This window comes from Schistocerca gregaria, chromosome 7 (assembly GCF_023897955.1).
Source record: "Schistocerca gregaria isolate iqSchGreg1 chromosome 7, iqSchGreg1.2, whole genome shotgun sequence".
Lineage (NCBI taxonomy): Eukaryota > Metazoa > Arthropoda > Insecta > Orthoptera > Acrididae > Schistocerca > Schistocerca gregaria.
This window is the reverse complement of record NC_064926.1, coordinates 359,847,418-359,861,788: the sequence shown is the minus strand read 5'-3', so window position 1 is coordinate 359,861,788 and position 14,371 is coordinate 359,847,418. Positions and strand designations below refer to the sequence as shown.

Sequence of the window (14,371 nt, the reverse complement as noted above, 5' to 3'; positions counted from 1 at the left end):
CTACTTTAATTAACTTAGTTTCTGAAGCTCGGCAATAATATAGAGGTTCTTCAGTGAAAGACTTTCTAACAGTGCCTTCAGGCATATTGGAAATGTAAAAAATAACAGGCCAGTGGGAAAAGACTATTATCAGAGGAATACATAATATGTGAAAATAATAGATTACTGTCATGACACATTTGTAGAAGTCAACTCATAGCCAACCTCTTGATCTTTCAACATGATATACATTAGTTTAAACTACCGAAAAATCTGTCATTGAATCTATAGTTTACTGCCAACAGTGACATACTTATCAAATCAGAACAGCAATATTAAGAATTTCCTGTGCCTTACTTTAAAAATCGATAACACTGTACAAAACAAAACATTAAAAATATATACCATCTGCTGCTTCCTATGCTTAAAGCATTATATATTTTAACTGGTAATATTTGATTACCAATATATCTCTACTATAATTTAGGAGCACCACATTCTTATAAAATACAAATTGTAAACATAGGCTTCCACGGCGTTGTCACAGTCTTCTGGGTTTGAGGCCGCATTGTCATCTGTAAAATTCTTACATTTCGGCGACTGTTGTAAGGCACCTTCCTCAGGGTGTATTGCTAAACCCAGAAGAATTTTATTGAAAATACAAATTGTCTCTTATTGTGTGTTTTGTTTTACAAACACATACTGCTTTTTAGGGGCTGGTGGCAAGGGAGAAAGGTTAAGGTGGTGGTGGTCGTAAGCACATATATAAGTCTGTGGATTTTACTAGTTTCTTCTCTGTATCCTTGTTGTATTTGAGTGCAATGCCCAATCAAATTAATCGAAAGAGCCATTTTGTACAAACATTTCATTACCAGTCACAATTTTTGTTAAATTATTTTCCCTTAAAACATCATAGTCTGTTTTCATTGTTGATGTCATTACATTATACCATTTCATCTATAGATATTCAATTCCAATACCCTTTTGTTTCTTACTTCAGACATTCGGATATTGTTTTCAGCCTAATATTCAAAATCTGGTTTTATGCAATGTCCAGTCAGCAGATCCCCTTGTAATTAATTCATAGTTTAATATCTTTTTTCCATGATGAAATTTTGTTCCCACACTTTTTGAACTATCTGCGCCCCCCCCCCCCAAAAAAAATACAAATTAAACAATCTAAGACATTAAGACAAAATGATATACATTAGAAGTTAAATTATTTACACAGTTTAAGCTGGATTATTTTTTCCTTCCGTCTGTTTTCCCATACACAGGTTTTGTACTGCTTTCATGACTCATTCATCCATTTCCTTTTTAAATGAAATTATATCTCCATACCACAGACCTTGTGATAAATAACAATTGCTTTCCTTCTTTATTATTTACAATACTCTTTTATTTATTAAGAATGTTCATTCTTATATTAGCTAATAGTTATCTCCCATTAATATTGTTTTCAAGTGAATTTAAGAGGTGTCTAGATTTGGGGATTGAAAAGTTGTGTGAGCCATATAGCAAATGGCAATGTTTGTAAAGCTGAATGACAAGTAATTAGGCAACCTACTATTGATATTGACATGGTATTTACAGATGCAAAAAAAGATTCTTTGAAAAATACCATTGTAATCAAGCAAATATTAAACACTGTACATTGAAAAAAGTATGCTGCCTTCTCAGTTTTACAAAGTAGCAGCTGCTGACGACTCTTTTACTCCATTAAATTTAGATGGAATAAGCTCAAATCCTATTAAGCCGTATAGTGATAGTTTATTGTTAATACAGTATACAGAGTAAGTTTCTGTATCATTTTTTGCCTCATGTCGATGTATACCCTAACTCATTACATATCCCTGAAGGTTTTCCTTATTAATGGGATCTAGAATGAATAGGATTCCCATATTATTTTAAACAAAATCAGGACGTTTTCAAAATATTGCACAAAAATGCTGGCCAAATGAGTGAAAACTGAAACACAGTGGCATTGGTTTAACAAGAATTTGTTTTCACATATTCTACCATAATGCTGATGTTAAATTACCTAAAAAAAATGGATATAAATATAAATACAAATTTCACACATTTTGCATTGAAGATGATGGTGCACACACTCTGGTTTTTCAGTGATATTTTACAGTAGTGTGTATTTGCTGTAGAAGTTTATTTTCATTAAGTATCAAATTGTAAAAGCCGATGTAAGGGAGGCTGCTCAATATGGTTTCTGTCATTTTCAGTTTTACCACTTCTTTCATCTAATTTAAGTGATTATTGAAAACACTGATTCAGTGGATGCGTTAGAACCTGCAGTAGTTAGTGAGAACTCAACCAAGTGTGTAATAATTTTCGGGCACTAACTCATTGTGAAAATGAGTAAAATTTTCAGCAAGGATGTTTGTAGATTTTACTAGTTATGAGCTGTATATGAAGGGGTTAGCCATTGGACAGTATTGTACAACAACATGAGATTGACATTCTACACCATTTAAATTATTTTCATCTTTTTCGTGCCAGTTAAATTAAAAGATTGTTCTCACCTTTCCTTTTCTTTGCTCCTTAATTGGTATTTGTGTTTTTTGCAAAATTGCTATAACCTACTCCTTAAGATCAAACTTTTTTAACACCTCTAATATGTAAGAAGTCAAATGTATTAAACACCAAAGTTCACCAACTCCAAAACTCTCACTGCAATGCCTTTATCTGGATGGTAAAACCTAACCATTTTAAAGGAAACAGCTTGAGTCCGCGTGGATGGAAGAATTTGTGATTACTGAAATAAAGTGCATTTCCTTCTGTTTCTTCATCATTTGTTCCATAACATGTGGGCAGTCACATTCATGGTAATGTTCTTCTGTAAGATAACTGTCAGGCAGTCATATTCCTCATCGAAAAGTGATTTTAAGTGCTCATTGTAGGAAAAAGTAATTATTCATCTACATTTTTCCAGTGCATTTGTACATTAATCTATTTGGCAATTTACATCCTTTACGTACTCATGTGATTTCATGGTACCTCTAATGTTTACTGGTGTGTTTTCCTCTTTGGATATGTAGTGAGAGTGCTTTTGAAGGAAAGCAGCCCTGAGACTCCCATTTCATACAACTTATACACAGGACATTTTTATGACTTGTGTGTGCTCTGTTGGTGCTACAAGCTGAAAATTATATGCAAGCAGGATGAGAAAATTATATGTAGGTTGTTGCAAGACACCCCTTGTTTGTTCAATGTCACTGCAGTTCCTACAATGGCAATAGATTTCTTACACCCCTCCTCCCTTCCACCACTGTCCTGAATAACCCTTCCATTCATTGTTACCACCTATTTATTATGTTCTGTGTAACAGTTTTAGCAGTGTTATGGAACATTTTTTAGAACCTGAAAAACTAGTTTCATTAACTGATTAAAGAGCATGTGCTACAGCTCTGTTCCTTTGTTGTTGCAGAACATAAATCTATCTTGCATTTATATTTAAGTACAGGGTGTTTCAAAAATGACAGGTATATTTGAAATGGCAATAAAAACTAAACGAGCAGCAATAGAAATACACCGTTTGTTGCAATATGCTTGGGACAACAGTAAATTTTCAGGCGGACAAACTTTCGAAATTACAGTAGTTACAATTTTCAACAACAGATGGCGCTGCAAGTGATGTGAAAGATATAGAAGACAACACGGTCTGTGGGTGCGCCATTCTGTACGTCGTCTTTCTGCTGTAAGCGTGTGCTGTTCACAACGTGCAAGTGTGCTGTGGACAACATGGTTTATTCCTTAGAACAGAGGATTTTTCTGGTGTTGGAATTCCACCACCTAGAACACAGTGTTATTTTTCTGGTGTTGGAATTCCACCACCTAGAACACAGTGTTGCAACAAGACGAAGTTTTCAACGGAGGTTTAATGTAACCCAAGGACCGAAAAGCGATACAATAAAGGATCTATTTGAAAAATTTCAACGGACTGGGAACGTGATGGATGAACGTGCTGGAAAGGTAGGGCGACTGCGTACGGCAACCACAGAGGGCAACGCGCAGCTAGTGCAGCAGGTGATCCAACAGCGGCCTCGGGTTTCCGTTCGCCGTGTTGCAGCTGCGGTCCAAATGACGCCAACATCCACGTATCATCTCATGTGCCAGAGTTTACACCTCTATCCACACAAAATTCAAACGCGGCAACCCGTCAGCGCTGCTACCATTGCTGCACGAGAGACATTCGCTAACGATATAGTGCACAGGATTGATGACGACGATATGCATGTGGGCAGCACTTGGTTTACTGACGAAGCTTATTTTTACCTGGACGGCTTCGTCAATAAACAGAACTGGCACATATGGGGAACCGAAAAGCCCCATGTTGCAGTCCCATCGTCCCTGCATCCTCAAATAGTACTGGTCTGGGCCGCCATTTCTTCCAAAGGAATCATTGGCCCATTTTTCAGATCCGAAACGATTACTGCATCACGCTATCTGGACATTCTTTGTGAATTTGTGGCGGTACAAACTGCCTTAGACAACACTGTGAACACCTCGTGGTTTGTGCAAGATGGTGCCCGGCCACATCGCACGGCCGACGTCTTTAATTTCCTGAATGAATATTTCGATGATCATGTGATTGCTTTGGGCTATCCGAAACATACAGGAGGCGGCGTGGATTGGCCTCCCTATTCGCCAGACATGAACCCCTGTGACTTCTTTCTGTGGGGACACTTGAAAGACCAGGTGTACCGCCAGAATCCAGAAACAATTGAACAGCTGAAGCAGTACATCTCATCTGCATGTGAAGCCATTCCGGCAGACACGTTGTCAAAGGTTTCGGGAAATTTCATTCAGAGACTACGCCATATTATTGCTACGCATGGTGGATATGTGGAAAATATCGTACTATAGAGTTTCCCAGACCACAGCGCCATCTGTCGTTGACAATTGAAACTGCTGTAATTTCGAAAGTTTGTCTGCCCGAAAATGTACTGTTGTCCCAAGCATATTGCAACAAACGGTGTATTTCTATCGCTGCTCGTTTAGTTTGTATTGCCGTTTCAAATATACCGGTCATTTTTGAAACACCCTGTATTTGCAGTTAGAAGACAGACATATATAATTAAAAATTCCAGCAGGTGTTTTGTTATTTAAATATTTTATTCTGTAGTGGCTGAATCGATAGGGGGCGAAAATGTGAATGGTGAAACGTGTCAACAACTAAATTGCAAATTTATCAACCCCATTCTTATAGGGAAATCTAACAAGAAGAAAATACATTGTGAATGTGATACATTACATGTGTGTCTGGTTACACCAACTGTATGAGGAGAACAGGCTTTTAATATTTTACTTGAAATATTGTAATAGCAATGATTGTCCCGTGCTCCACTTTGTGGTTAAGTGTTGACCCATGTTTCATCAGTAGTAACAGATTGGAATCAATTTGATTTTTTTTTCCCACCAAACTGGTTAAAGAAGTAATAGTGTTTGCTTATAAAGAGATTTAAGTATTTTTCGAATGCAAAACTGTATCATTGACACTCTTCCTCATATGCTCGAATGCTTTTTCTTTTGAGTTAACAATACCAGTATCCTCTTTTGCTACAGAAATGGTTATCACAAAATTCTGCCATTTTTTTCTGTAATACTTTAATCATTCTGGTCCCCGACAGACTTGCCAGTTTCCCTCCAGATGACTGTACTTTTAGAGTTTTTGGAAATTACTCTAAATGTTTTTTTAGATTAGTACTACTGACAGTGTGAATACAGGTGCATATCTGTAATGATACTAGGAATTTTCTGTAGTTTCCTCTTCTTGCAGAATTTTAATTCAGCTTGTTACATATGGGGGTCTCTAATGCTGTATTTGTGCCAAGTCTGTTGCGTTTGGAAGCAGAGCTGCTTCAGTTCTGTTAGTGGTGTGTTTTATCAAGCAAACTGCTAACACCTAGCTTTCAGAAAAATATGGAGAATATCATTTGGGATGATAAACTCAATGCATTGTAGATCAGTTCTGAATGATTAACATATCAGTGAAGATACCATTGATATTGAGTGAGAGGTTACACGTATCATAGTATTTAGTAGTGCAACAAACACTGAATTTACAGCAGTAGTAATTTCCTTTTTGAGCCGTCATTGTACATCGTAACAGATGGAAGTGCCTACTATGACCTCTAACTTTTTGTTAGAGAAAGTAAACCAGTTTGTAGTTGTATCATCATTGCCTCTAACTGCACGGAGTGAGACAGGTCAAGGGCACCCATACGATAATGTGTTGGGGGAGGGGGGGAGGGAGCTAGACCTTGTTGCTAGTTGTATGGAGTAGTTTTAAACTGGGAACACGAATGGCATCTCTTAAGTAGCTGTAAAAAAAGTTCCATTTCCGACCCTGTTAAAAATGTGCACAGTACTGACTCGTAAATCATTTTCTTGAAATAAAAACAGCTGACTATATTTTTCACGTTCCTGTGGGCTGCATGATCAAACTACCTATTGTTGTACATGCATCACTCCATATGCAGAGGACTTAAGTTAAATCAGTCTTACTTAAGGCCATTCAAATGAATGTATGAAAAGTGTTCTTACTAAAATTATATTTTGTGTGGGGCAGAGGAATAAGATGTCTTTCTTCCTTGAAGTAAAGTAGGTATGGTGTTTAGAAAAACTGGCCAGTTAAAACAGATACCAATGTTTTAGTTCTGAATAACCAGTATTTTTCGATATTTGTTTGGTCTTGGTTATAACAGGTGTTTTTCTTTTTTATAATAACCAGGTAAAAACTGAAATATCAATTAGCCACAGCAGCAAAAATTTTTAATTTTTAAATAAATCCTTTTTAAAGAAGAATTAATTTTTATTTGTTAAATTTGCATTGCATTGAAATATTGCCTTATCACGGAAAATTGGGAAAATCGATCAGCGCGCATTTTAATAAAATTGCTGATAGAAATGAGCAACAAACACATGGCTTAAGACTTGGTGTGGAATTGCAGGGACAATAGTGTGGCCTATTAGGTGAAATGCGTGTACCTGCAGTGTGCAAGATTTGCCACATACAGTCTAGATTGTAGTTCCTCGCTATTGTCGTCAAAAATGAGTTGTATTAGAGAATGGCACCAACTCTAGTCTGCAAGTATTTTATGAAGAGCGATATCAATGAAGTACAATCTTCCATTTGCTTAGAAAGATTAAAATCAGCAGTAGCCATGACAAACTTATGACATAAGGAAAAAAACTTAAAACTTTCCAGTCCATTAACAGAATAAAAATAGAAAGGAGCTGATCTGCTGGCTGTGTTGACATGACATGCTTTTATCTGCTTTTAGCCCTTGGCTGCTGAGTTTAAAGTCTTTAGTTGATGCCCCATCGGGCGACTTGTGTGTGAACGATAATGAAAGGGACGATTAGGATAACACAACACTGACCCAGCTGGAAATCAAACCCAATTAACAAGAAAAATAATCCTTCAACTTCAGTTTTTATCATTTAGTGCTGACTATTCATAATGTCCATATAGTGGTATGACCTAGGTTACAACATGGTTTTTGAGCAGAGATTCAAAAAATTAGAGAATAGGAAAATACTGGAGGTTTTTCATAGTAGTCCACTTCTTATTACTTTGTAACAAAAACAGCGAACAGCGAATGGTGGATGGACTAAGATCCGTTTTATTTGCCTATTTAATTTAATATTTTGATTCCAAGAGCTGAAGGAGATGCAATTTTTTCAATCTTTGTTCAATTTTTACATTTATTACAGGAATTAATAGGAGTAAAAAACTGAAAATTGGTTGTTTCAGAAACCAGTTATCTTCAATGGTTATCCCACTCTGATTAAACTAGTGTTGAATAACACAGATCAAACTTGATTGTTTCAGCGATAACAACCATTCCTAGTGTCTATTGGTGAAGCGGATTTATACCTTTAAATATATTGAGGCGGAGAATACTAGTAGACTCTAGAGGTAGACAGTGATGATGTTGCACCTTGGAATTTCAATGTGGTTCAGTAGCTATACACAAATGACTTCCTCTAGTGCTGACATCCAAATAAAAGAACCAAAGAAACACATGTAGAAACAAGTGGGAATTCATTGATAAATGAAGTTTCTGTGAGCCAGTTTCAGTTACAAACTGCTTCTGGCTCCATTTATTTCCATAAAGTACCATGTGAATCTGCTGCACAATATTGTTTATCTAAAACATTTATTACAATGTTTTAGAAGAAATCTTTATAATCATGGTGCATACTCCCTTAGTTCCTGCACATTCCTGTTATGGTGCTCTACCTTCATTAGAGCAAAACATCTCCGATCTCTTTACTACCTTGTCACTTTCTGATCAATTATTTTAGTTAGATGACTGTTACCAGTGTAATACTTATTACTAATTTTTCTTGGTCATAAATAATTCCACTTGTCTGTATTTATTCAACTTCACAAGATTAACCTCTAACACACCATTTTCTGTTTACAGCAAACATGCCCGCAGGCATCCAAATTTCGACCCGTCAGTCCTGCGACAGCGAAGACCACCTCATAAGGCGTGCTCCATAAATTCCAGTGAGGGTACACCATCCGAGGTGCTGTCCGATTCAGTGCCATCGCCCTAGCACCCTCAATATGCTGCCACCGCCGCAAACCATCTCTGAAGCATTTTATTGTTCTGTGGTGGTTGCAGTTTGCAGTGACCGAAATGTAACTGGAAATGTAGATTTAGTGTCCTTACAGAACCTTAATAACTATTATTTTTAGAACTGTTACCCTCATTATTTTTATCGTCTCTTCCACTATCGCAATGTAGTGGACTCTACTAAGTCTTTCTATAAAAAGCAATTAAGAGAACGCCATGAAAGGATGCTGTTGATAGCTGGCTGGCTGTTACAATCTGACAGTTATGTGCTCTTCCCATTTAATTCTTTTGTAACCTTACGGCACATACTTGTGATATGTCACTTGTTATTAAAAGAATTGTTAATGTATGGAGGTAATGCATGAAATGTCCTGTCAGCTGTCAGTATATCACAGTTACTCTTTCAAACATTTTGACTGGGAGCTTGTTTGCACGATTCGGTCACTGTGTATATTATTGTGTATAAACTTGAAAACTTAGGCCTTATTACCTTTTTATACTAATGTAATTAAACATGTGATTTTTCTGATGATGGTGTATGAGGACTCAAAGCAATTTGGTTGGTGTGTACGAAATTGTAATGTGGTTTAATAGGCCTGGATGTGAAGTTCAGCAGTCTTGTACATGTAGCCACGATTAAATTGGAGGCAATGTTTGGATGCGTGGTATATATATATATATATATATATGCAAACGGATTATTTGTGTGTTAGGATGAAAATATCAGCAATGGCATGGACAGTTGTGTATAAAAAGGATGTGCGTAAATTTTTATCCAGTAATATATCAGTTTGAAATGCCTGATGTAATATGTTTATGATGTTATTTTAGTGGTTTAACATAATCCTAAACCCCAAAAGTCAAATTTGGAAACATTTACTCATGTTATTCACAGAACAATATTCTGATTACAGCTTAGTGCAGTACTATATAACAAAAGTATTTTGTTTTTCAAATGCTTAATTAGTTCTGCTGATTACTGACCATAATGACAAGAAATCCCCATATGTTCCACAATTAAAAGCCAGTCTACCTCACACATATAGCTTTACCCGCTGCATCATTTTTATGACTGATGACATTTGCATCCCTTAGATCTGCTATTTTTAGTCTTGTTACATCTAACAAGACTAAGCTTTGGGAAACCAAAGCTACATTCAGTTAAGTGCGGAGTTGCAGATATCATAGAAGTTACTTGTAAATAATATAACTTGATGAATAATACATTGCCTTACTCTGGACTGACCTTATTATCACATGGCAAAATTAATTTTTGTGATAGCTGTGTTCCTCTGTGCATTGTATAACACTTGTGTTCCCATTTTGTGTATGTGTGTGTGTATGTATATTTATTTAGGTAATTAATACTTTTTCCTTTTCACAAAGATCAAATTTGATTTTTGGGTTGATACAGCATTCCTGTTTTACACATTAAAAACAGTTTTTGTATACTGCAAGATCTGTATATATTAATTCTTATTTAAAATGTGTTGTGTAGTAAAACTAATTTATTTAGATTTGTAGTTCTTCCTATCACTGTTACGGAAGAACTCAGAAACATGTAATCTTAAAAACAGTCAAAAAATTTTGATACTTAATAATCTTGGAACATTTTTAATTAACAGCATTTTCGGTTGGGCAATATTATAGGGCAAATTCTTAAATAGCATATGGTCTATTTTGCCACAAATATTAGAGTTTTAAAAAAAGTAAAAAAGATTATTTGTGCTTCCTATGTATACAGCGGCAAAGGAAATGTTGTGAGACATAATCCACATTAATTTTTTGTCACATTACAACAATAGCGACCTTATAGATCTCAATTCTACAGTCAGTTTAGTGTAGTACGTAGACTATACATTTTAATATATTAACTTTATTTGCTTTTTTAAAAGAAGGAAAATCTAGAGTAGTTTCTTGTGCAAGCTGAACTGGAGGGATGAGTGATTACATAGGGTTCCATGAATGCAAGTGTGTCTGGAGGTATGGGAAGTGGCAATGTGAAAAATTTCCTTTTCACAGTGGAGGGAGCATTTATTGTACATAATAATGCTCAACTGTTCCTAGATATCTGTTCTCCTGATAAATTACAAGAATGAATGGATGAGTAATTCAATACTTGTATGGGCAGGTACAAGGCCTCCGAATTAATGCTTCCTGGCTACTTCCAGGATTCTGTTTACTTGGCCATGCATGACTGCCATACTGTATGAAATGTGGTGACTGAGAGAGATACTGTACATATTGCTACAGAAAAATTGAACATTATTCATATCTTTCTATCATATCCAATCTTTTCTTATATAATAGCACAACAGATCTTTCTGAGTGAACTTCTGGCCTTCTAAGTGAAGAGGTATTCTCAAGATGACAATTTTGATGAGAATTGTTATACAGCCATAATTTCTGGTACCTTTAACAATTTTTGTGTGTGCGTGTGTGTAGATGTAAATAAATTCAAATAATGTTAACATTTCTGTTTGTTTGCTGAAACATTTCTGTTTGTTTACTGATCATTGTAAAATATTAAATTTCACTGATATTTGAAAGCAACACTGCTTTATCCTCTTAGGTATGCATGTTATCTCAAGTTTACAATTAAATTCCATGTTTTCATTTGTATTGTTTACTTGCTGCCACAAAACCATAAATACATTGGTCACTTTGTGATGGGCATGTTCTGGTATGTATGGACCAAATCTGGCTGTAATTTTCTTAAGGGACCAGAAAATTGTAAATGTTAAATTTAACAGAATTATGTGTGTTAGAGCATTTCAATACGGGGAAAAAATTGTCATTTTGAGCAGTACACTCATATTACCAATGTGTATAAAGCATATATCTTTCTAGAAACATTTTTAGTATGAAGAAATCATAACATAGATTTTGTAGGAGATTATATTTAATTAACTATTTTAATAGGGATTTTAATTAAATGTAAATAGTACATAGCTAGCAATACAGATGAACACCAGCCTCAGTGTTTTCCATGTAAAAATGCTGTAATGTAATTAAACTTAGTTTGAAAGATGTTTTATAAAACACTGGAAGATTGTTGTATTATTAATATTGCAAGATCAGCTAAGGAAATAAAAACAGTTCCTGTAAAGACGAGAAAATTTTTAAAATATTGGTGCATAAAGCAGGAAGTTTCCTTAAGAGAAAAGTGGTCTTATTTGAGCACACACCAAATGTCTAAAGTGTACATTCTAATCAAATTGATTGCATTATGCTGTCAAGTTTGCTACATGACACATTATTCACATTTTTCATGTGTATGTTGTACACACAGAGGTGATGCATCTCCATTACAAATAATCACATCTTTAGATTATTTTATCTGGCAGAACTGTTATGAATTTATAATCTTGTGTTCTTACTTACTGTGCAGTTATTCTGTTGTTAGGTGCAATCTAACAAACAGTTACCTGTGCTCTGTTGGAATTAATATTGATTTTCTTATTAAATAGCAAATTAGTTACAATCTGAAGCACTACTTGTTAACTAGTACATGTATCAAATTTTTTTATAATACCTTTTTAATGGCAGCTGTACTCTCTGCAGAATTTGTCTGCTATTCACTGGGGAAAAATCTGAAAAGAAACATATGTTTATAAAGATGGTAGAAGTGCTATATTATCTGAAAATTATTTCTAGTAGAATGTGCCAAACATTTCTGTAGTGTGCTTCAGATGCCTATATGGAGAATGAATCTCCGCAAAATATTTATAGAAATAGAAAAAAATAAAAATAAAAATGATGGCTGTACTATCATCTTCAAACATAGACACTTCACTAAATCTTATGCTGTGAAAATGCTTGTTTTGACAGAATTGACTACAATACTTCTAAAATATAAAAAAAATACCATTTACAGATCAACTATTTTCTACTCACAATTTACATTCTATCAGCTTTAGATTACTTAGTGTAACTAAGTATAGAACACTTTAACACTGATTAGCAGGAAAAAAATCACTTTTAATCTAAGGTGCATGATGTGAATTGGTGTGTTTATCTACTGCATGGTACGCACACACAAATATACTCTTAATAGTGATGGGCTGTGAAATATTTAAAATGTTACTATCACAAATGTCATCAGGTCCTTGGATTTTGAAAACCACTTAATTTTCTTACTTACTTTTTATGCAGACAGTAAGAGAAGCAATTTTTTTTTTAATGTTATTCAGTTGGGAATCATGACTTCACGATAAGCAATCAATGGAGAAGACAGATTGTGTAATACTGATTGCTGCTTCAAAGGACTGAAGGAATGCTTTCTGAATTAGCAATGGCCACCCACTTGCCATATTAGTTCTTACTTTTATCTGTAAACTTTGTTGCGTAATTAATATTTCCAACATACATGCTGAAATGCTGCCAATATATTGAGATTCCATTTTTCTGCCTCTAGCTCTCTGTTAAGAATTTAGAACTAGTGTTAGTGTATACAAGCTCATTTCCGAAGAACTAGCGCTCTGTGCACTGTCACCATACATAGACAATCGAAGTATATTGCTGATTATGAACTAGAAGTATTTAAGAGTGTTTATGTTGCTGTGTTGATATTCCAATAAGACCATGCTCCAGATATTTCACACCAACAGGAAGTACAGTATATTTTTATCATGGACTGTACTTAAAGAGAGCCTTAACTTTATCTATATGAACTATTAGACATTAAATATTGCAGAGCTTGTTTAATTATTCGGAGTTCTCAGGGTATAGCTCAAGTATATTCCAAAAAAGTAGTTGTACTATTAGTTTTGTGAATCTTACACTTCTTCCTTCATTATTTATTAAAATGTTTCCCTCCTGCAAAAAAAAAAAAAAATCTGTCACTTCTAAAACAAAAAGAATGTGTGTCAGTGTGACTGAATCTCTTTCACTGTGACTTGTTCACATTTTAGCTTAAACATAAAATACAGAGTAGCTCTTAAACATATATTACATAGATCATCATATAAAATTACACAAGTTAAAATTAAGAAGTCGAACTTTGTGAAAGAGTAGATTAAAACATAATCTACCTATATAACCATAGTGTGCTCAAAAGACAATTTATTTACTATTTTACTTGTAGCAAAGACTAACCACGTACAAATCCTAGTTGTAGGAGACAGTTTGCAGTGTGTAAGACAAGTGGAAAAATTGTTCACAGCTGTCTTAGAAATGCCTGAGCATGAAAAGTGTATCTGATTATCTCTTTTTTTATGAGTAAGTTTTCAAACAATTGGTTCTTATATCTTACATACCATGTAAGGTGCATAAAAATAGTCTAGTCTAATAATTACAAGTGACTATGGTCAAGTTACAGTGGCATAGCTTTATTTTCTTACTGTTATCTGGAAGTGTAAAATACGAAAAGATAAATAAAGCATCTTCGTGACAATATGTGCATTTCACAAAATAAAATAAAGCATGTGATGCAAATGCTAAATTGCAGTGATACTCTTCTTCCACTGTTTGATTTTGGCAAAAGCTTGGTATTATCACTATTAACACCAGTTGCCTGTGAACTCAAAATTACATTTCTATATATGATAGCCTAACAACTGTCTGAGAAACTATAATATTTTGATATCTGTCAGATTTTTCTAAAGTATTATTTTTGATATAAAATGCTCAGGATTTTCTATGCAGATTACTGGAAATAGTGACTGAAAGTGTCAAAGGTTTGTGTTCTTATTAGTTATGTGAACTCTACAAGAAACTGTTGTGCCCCCATCACCCTCCACCTCCCAATCCTCTAATTAACATTGATTTAAGTAATTCTGAAATACCAT

The 14,371-nt window shown here is 34.7% G+C and overlaps 1 protein-coding gene across 1 annotated transcript in view; it reads left to right on the top strand.

Moving 5' to 3' along the window:
* The window catches only part of LOC126281328 (Krueppel-like factor 16), a 252,597-nt gene extending 239,178 nt beyond the window's left edge, over window positions 1–13,419 (top strand). The window contains exon 3 of the mRNA XM_049980187.1: window positions 8,427–13,419. Coding sequence (XP_049836144.1) covers window positions 8,427–8,562 — 136 coding nt within the window. The 3' untranslated portion in view covers window positions 8,563–13,419. The remainder of the gene's footprint in view (window positions 1–8,426) is intronic.
* The last annotated feature ends 952 nt before the right edge of the window (window positions 13,420–14,371 follow it).